The sequence below is a fragment of the Trachurus trachurus genome, assembly GCF_905171665.1.
Source record: "Trachurus trachurus genome assembly, chromosome: 10".
In the NCBI taxonomy this organism is placed as follows: domain Eukaryota; kingdom Metazoa; phylum Chordata; class Actinopteri; order Carangiformes; family Carangidae; genus Trachurus; species Trachurus trachurus.
In genome coordinates this window covers 24,049,389-24,056,404 of record NC_139894.1, presented here as the reverse complement: position 1 = coordinate 24,056,404, position 7,016 = coordinate 24,049,389, and the positions used below count along the sequence as shown (strand labels likewise).

Sequence of the window (7,016 nt, the reverse complement as noted above, 5' to 3'; positions counted from 1 at the left end):
AACAAGCTCTGAATTAAAAACATTTAAAGTAAGTTTCATCACATAAACTACAACTGAATCACTTATCATGGCATTAAAACACACACATTAAAACGGTAATGACAGGAGTCACTACTTTTCTAAAATAATCATGATTGTGCTCGTCATTAGTACATTTTTATACTTTTCACAATACAAACGTCAAAAGTCATTGTGCCAAATCTAAAAGCAGAATATAAGACATACAAAAGCCTGCACTAATTTTAGGGACTTGCCTTTCACACACATCAAGGCAACATTTCCATCAATTCAAACTTCCATACATTCAAAACAAAATGACCCAGGCCATAAATCCTAAGCAGAAACTGTCACTGCCGTCCACTCTCCTGCTCAACGCTGTTAAGTGTTAAGCTACAAGCAGAAGGATAGCTGGTTGCCATGGCTTCATATTGTCTCAGGTGCATTAAAAAAGAAGAAGCATCAACAGCTAGAATGATTCATTGGACAGTTGAATGGTCTGGGTGAAAAATATTAAAGGAGAAGAGCTAAAAATGACACTGATATATAACCCTCATTTTCCATTACTCTGTCGGTCTGTACAGCGAGAAGTCCAAGGAGATTTGTGAAAAACAAAAATCCAAGAAAAAAGGAACAAAAAACAAACAAACAACCTTATGGCTGCCTCTCGGTGACAGATGCTCCACCATAGAAACTGTATATTAAATGCTTTTGTGCTTTTTTTGTCTTGTGTGAGGAGGTGATTTAGCCTACTCTCACTTTCAAGACCCTGTCACATAGAAGTGAATCAGTGAGCATCACAGCCACATGTCAGATCTCATATGACTTTCACAGATGTTTTTTTCTCTCCTTTACCTGCAGCCAGCTGGTGCTTTATTCTCATGTCACTCGGTGGTATGAGCTCTGGAGCAGCAATGTGGCTGCTGCACGTTCTCCATCAGCAGACGGAAGGGGTTTCTTCTGCGTCGGCTCACCTTCCCATCCGTCTCCCCTCTCTTCCCGGCCCGGCCTTTACCGGACCACGAGCCCCCCTGGGTGGACTCTAAGGTGAGGGGTGTGGCAGAGGGGTTGAGTGGAGGAGGGGGAGGCAAGGAGGCCTGCCTCTTCTGCTTCTTCACCTGTTTCTCCAGGTGTTTCTGGATGGCTGTGCCCAACACGGCCACCTCCACCACCGCCCCGTACACCTCCCACGTCATTCCTTTCTCGTCCCAGCTCACCTCCTGGACCGGCTCCTCACATTTCTCCTCGTCTGTCTCATCACCGTGCACTGCCTCCTTTGTGTCCTCTTCAGCTGCCTCCACTTTTTTCTCTTCATTCACTTTCTCCTCCTCCATAAGCGCTTCCTCTTTGTCCTCCTCAGCCTCCAGCTTTGTATCATCTTCCTCTTCCTCTACTATCTTCTCTTCTACACTAGCTTCCTTCCTGATCTCAGGAAAAGTTGTAGTGATGGGTGTCCTCGGGGTCATGGGCGCTGTAGCGACAGAGCGAAACTCCACTTGTTGACCCACTTGCAGCTCAGCGTCTTTACTGTCTGTATCCGCAGCCCCAGATTTCCCAAAGGAGCTTGGAAAGTAGAAGGCATGGTCCCCCTCAGGAGGGGTCATGGGGCTGGTAGCCACAGACTGACACTGCACCACCTCCAGGCTCACCTGTGTGCGGATGTTGTGGCAGCCGAAGGGAGCTGGAGATTCAGGGACAGGAGGTTTCGTCATGGAAACATCTTTCACCTCTGAACTTTCAGACTTTATCTCACCAGCAGGAACAGATGATTCTTCAGTCTTGTTCTGTGGGGGGTTTGTGTTTGAGGTATCCTGTGCCTGATCAGGAGCAACACTTTCCTCATCTTCATCTATCTTGACCATCTCTGGCTCAATGGAATAAAGAGATAACTCAGTCTTCTCTTCATCTTCCTCCTCTCCGTTGCTATAGTGGGTCACTAGGATTGTAATGTCCTGATCCATACTTCCCATCCTCTGCTGCTTACATTGCTGGTTACTATCCCCTTTACTTCCTTGTGACTCTATCAACCCAGCAGCTGGGCAGCTGGCAGAGCCCTCTGGAGATGCATTTGAGCTGGAGCCTTCAGCAAGTTCCTTTGATGTACCAAATTTCATAGCTGCACTTATCTCTGACTCAGCTTCTGCCAGACTCTTTGTCACAGGGAAACTCTCGTGCTGGCCACTCTCTCTCTGATCCCCGCTCTTCTTCACTCTCTCCTCCTTCCGTACAGTCTCCCTCCCGATAAGCTCTGGGAAAGCAGTGGTCGATGGCGTCTTTGGGGTCATGGGGGAGGTAGCGACCGAGCAGAACTCCACCTGCTGACCCACCTGTAGCTCAGCATCTTTAGTGTCAGTGCCCACACCTTCGGATCTTCCAAAAGAGCTCGGGAAGAAGAAGGAATGGCCGCCCTCGGGGGGAGTCATGGGGCTGGTGGCTGCAGAGCGACACTGGACCACCTCCAGGCTCACCTGTGTGCGCATGTGGTGCTGTCCCATAGGAGCTGGGGAACGCGGGTCAGGGGAAGATGGGGCGAAGGGGTTCGGAGTTGACGGCACAGGCACCATGATAGTCTCAGTTTCTGCTTCTTTCTTTCTTTCCTGAGCTGGGCTTTTATCCTGAGACTCTTCCCTCTGAATTTCAGCTTCTCCTTCACCATCATTCGCGACCTTATTAGAGATTGTCACATTGTTGGGAATAGTTGTTGTTTCAGGTTGTTGCGTTGGAGGGATGGCATGGTCTTTAATTTGTATAGAGTCAGTACTGTTGCTTTCTCCTCCTGAGAGCGCTGGATCTTTGGATATTGGATTATTGCCTCCCTCCTCAGCAGGGCTGACATTCACTTGTGGCTTTAGCTGATTGTCCCCTTGAGTTGTTGACTCTTGACTCGTGTTTATCTGAGGTCCCTCGGGCACGACGCTGCCATCTGAGCCACCTGGATGCTCTCCATCATCTGTCTTCTCACGAGGCTTGTGGTCCTCTCTGAGACTCCTCATCTCGTCCTTAATACTTCCCATTCTGTCTCTGTATTAAAGTGGTACAAGTACCTGCAAGGCATAACACAGCGATGACACACTGTTTGTGCAATTTGTAACTCAGTAACCACAACAACGAGCTCCAGCAATAGCAAGGAATAAAACCAGTCTGTTTTTGTGATAAAAATATTCTGTCATACGATACTGATGTCAAGTATCCAGACGATGCCATGTTAGTTACATCACTGCTACTACTGCTGGAAATTATACACATGCATTTTAGCAGCATATCCCCCTGTAATCTAGGATATTTACTATTCTCAAACACTTGCACTGCGTTTCAAACATTGTGCTTCATATATTTCAAAATATTTTACTGCTTGATCATAATTCATATTTCTTTCTGCTCTAAGAATACACTCACAGAGCTCGGATCTAAAATCTGTTTTAGTCCACAATCACAAATCAAACCCAAAAGCATGCACATGCAGGAATCCAGAGCAGTGGTGCAATTTTTAACTATGAAAACAAACAGGATCGAATATTCTGCAGGAAATCAAAGACATACCTCAGCACGTCAAACATCGCAAATCTCAGCGCTGATGGAGACCCACATCTGTCCGCACATCTCCCCTGTTGATTGATAGTGCTTGCAGAGGCTACAGGTTTGTCTCTAGAAGAATCTATCTTAGGCAATCCTCGCTCTTTCAGCTGTGGCTGTGGCTGTGTCTGTTGAAAAGCTTCACATTCACAGTTTCCCTGGAAACCACGGTCGGGTTCTGGCAGTGAGTGGTATAATGTAATGACAAAATCTCTGTTCAACTCTCTAATCATCAGTAAATCATAGTAATTAACTCCAGGTTCTCATAGCAACATAAAGGCAACTCTGTGCAGAAATAAACCCGTGAGTTAGCTTTGCTGGAGAGATTTTTTAGATGAGGCATAAATAGGTGACAAAAGCTTTAATGCGAGCACAGGTGGTCAGTGTGAAGGCTTCAGATGGGAGGGTGAAGTGTGCTGAAGAGGGATTTCTCTTCATGAAAATGGCTTTACATAAGAAAGTAATGTGTGAGTCTATAAAAGGCCATATTTGTGTGACCACTCAGAAATCAGTGATCAGCTGGAGTAAACAGCTGTTATGATTAATAAAAAAAGACATTTCCTCTCATCCACATTTAGTTTTGTGGAGGCAGATCATCACAGGACCAGAGACGCAATGCAAGCTCAGGTCTTGTGGAGGAAATCTGTGCAATATTTAGTAGGCTACTGCTGCAACAGTGAGAGAACATGAAAGACAAGAGGGGTTAACAGCTAAAGAAGCCTGGAGGAAGCAGAGCTGCACCTCCCACACAAATAAACACTTGTAAACCACCACATCTTTCACACTCAGTCCTCCCTCCATCCTCTCCGCTTTGCGACACACATTCCTCTAGAGCTTCAGTAATTCTGCTCGCCTCGAGTAATTGTGTGGGACCAAGGATGTTTATCCTATTTCCTTTATATTTGAATCTTCCCCGTCTTGGTTGTACTGTAGCGGTGGGCTGCAGCTTGGCCAGAACACCGTGTACTGACAGAAGTATTCTCACCATTAATTCAGAGGCCTCCACCAATCCCCGGCCACCACAGAGTTCTGTTGCCTAGCAACCGCATACTGTGATGGAGGGAGGTGTGCTGCTTTGGGCCAAGGTAGACAGCTATGATCACATTCTCATCAGGAACCATCAGCCTGCCAAAGGCCATCTTCTCAGCAATGTGTTGGTAATAATGACCATGGTGATTCATTGATGAGCACTCGCCACAACAGGATGCATCGCAGGCAAAGAGCTTCTACAACTACTAACAGTGTTATTCCTACTGTACGTGGCAGAATATCACAGTTTATGAACCTGAGAAACACATTGGTATCTGTTTTTATTGCCCAAAATAGTCACATATAATGAAATGTATAATAGCAAGAAACACAAATGGAAAAAGGTAAGGGGGTAAATTAAAAAAAGACAATTTGGAATGTGAGCTGTGTGGAGATATATAGGCTACTCTATATACTATATCACTTCTTTTCTGATGCCAACATGCTTCCATTCCTGCATTCCTTCTTGTCTATAACCCACGGATGATCCGACACGTTGGCTCCAGTGTTTCAGCTAGAATAGTCCATATTTCAGGGATCATTTGGTCTCCAATTTCTGTCCAAAATCCTTGATGGTGTCCGTGGCCTTGTCTGCAGCTTTCCCTATGGCTGCTTGAGTCTGTTTGCCGGCTTCTTGAGCAGCTTTAAAGAGTCAGAGTGAAGCAGAGGAGAAATAATCACTACATGGCTGTGGAAAGTCGTTACAGATGACAGATTACAGAGTTTGGGCAAGATTGTCAAACTTTTGTTATCAACTCATGCACAATGCACAATAAGTGTATATGTATAATGTGTCTGTAAAAAGCTCATATGCAATATATTCAATTTAGACTGTTACTGACTCTGTAAGACTTTAACCAAGAAACATCTTAGAGATTTTTTTTTTCTTGTGGTCTTTTTATTCATCTAAGTTGACAAATAGTTCTGTAGTAATTCCAAGTGCACTTCTTCCCACATTTTCAGCTCTGACAGATGAGTGGGCTTTTTGCTTCATTTTTCATGCCCTTTCACAAACTCATTTCATCATCCATTAAACAGTTAGTTTGGGAGCAAAGTTTTTTCATCCTCTGACATCCCGGCTCTGCTCTCAAGCTCTTATCTGCTCAGAAAATGACATGCCCCACTGTAACATCATGAGGCTTCAAAGACAGAGACGTGAAAGCGTTACCTGTGTTGACTGTTTCTTTGGAGGAGTCTGCCACCTGCTGCACAGCATCTTGAGCTGCCTGCACTGAAAACACATCATTTTTTAACAGTTTTAAAAGATAAAAAAAAACAAAAAAACAAAAACAAACATAATTCCTTACAAGACAAATGATTGTGATAACTTCATGGTTTTCCTCCACCAGACCTTACACACACCCTGTGCCATCCCATAGCTGGAGTTCTGTACCTGCAGTGTCTGTGACTCCTTTCGCAGCCGTGTGGCTTGTGCTTTTTAGGCCCTCAAAGGACTTCTTGAATGAGGCCATGGCTCCTGTCTTTGTCCCTGCGGTGTCCACACATCAGTCTGAGCCAGCGGCAGCAGGAGCGGCTGTTTAATACCCTCTGTTTGAGCCCGACACCACAGAGCAGGCACGTTCCAGCCGGATTAACCCAAACAAAACCCGCCCAAAAAGGCGCGATCAGACTGGCATCCCAGCTATGGCAGCGTCCTGCCAGGGGCCAGAGAGCCCACTCAGCAGATTCTACACATCCTGTAATCAAACCCCAGACAAGAGCGAGCAAAAAGGGAAGCGCGTGAGGATGATGCATAACAAATCCTCATTTAGATCAACAGGCAGAAAAACAGCTAGTTACAAGAGGTTTAAAGTCTAATGAGCGACCAATGCCAAAAGTGAGTTTAAACATTATCAAACAACACTAACAAAGTATTTCTTTTTTACTTTTTATTTACAGAGGATTTGTATGTCTGGCTTAACACATAAACCTTAATATTGACAAGTCCTGCAATTTAAAGCACATATTGATATGACAACCATTATGATTTCAAGACATAATATATTGATTTGATAAAATCTTCAGTACGCACAAACACACGCACACACAAACATGAATACTCTGTTCATTTCTAACAGATAGTTTACTGGAATGATTCACAAGCAACTATAAAGATACAATGTAAAAAACTCTTACTTCAAAAACGTTCAAATAAATGTCCAAAGAAAATGCAAAAAGAAACAAAAAACCCACAAACAGGCATTGTCGACACTTAAGGGAATATTATTGTATTCATATCTGCTTGCAACCGGACATTGTTTATTTTTTCAACTCCCAATGTCTCATTGGAAGATGATTAACACCTATTGCACGTTTCTAAATACAGATACACACAGTACAAAGTCACAAGCCCCGGCTCTGGTCTCATTTCATTGGGAGGGAATCAAGGAAATGAGACTGAGAGGACAACTCCTACA

The 7,016-nt window shown here is 44.5% G+C and overlaps 2 protein-coding genes across 2 annotated transcripts; both read right to left on the bottom strand.

Moving 5' to 3' along the window:
• Positions 1 to 881: 881 nt before the first annotated feature.
• Positions 882 to 3,011, bottom strand: gprin1 (G protein regulated inducer of neurite outgrowth 1; the record flags this gene model as incomplete). The annotated part of the gene is made up of 1 exon (XM_083980283.1): positions 882 to 3,011. The coding sequence occupies one exon, from the start codon at positions 3,009 to 3,011 to the stop codon at positions 882 to 884; it is 2,130 nt and encodes a 709-aa protein (XP_083836409.1).
• Positions 3,012 to 5,137: 2,126 nt separating this feature from the next.
• adirf (adipogenesis regulatory factor) lies at positions 5,138 to 6,071 on the bottom strand (the record flags this gene model as incomplete). The annotated part of the gene is made up of 3 exons (XM_083980281.1): positions 5,138 to 5,241; positions 5,768 to 5,830; positions 5,993 to 6,071. The coding sequence occupies 3 exons, from the start codon at positions 6,069 to 6,071 to the stop codon at positions 5,138 to 5,140; spliced, it is 246 nt and encodes an 81-aa protein (XP_083836407.1).
• Positions 6,072 to 7,016: the final 945 nt, after the last annotated feature.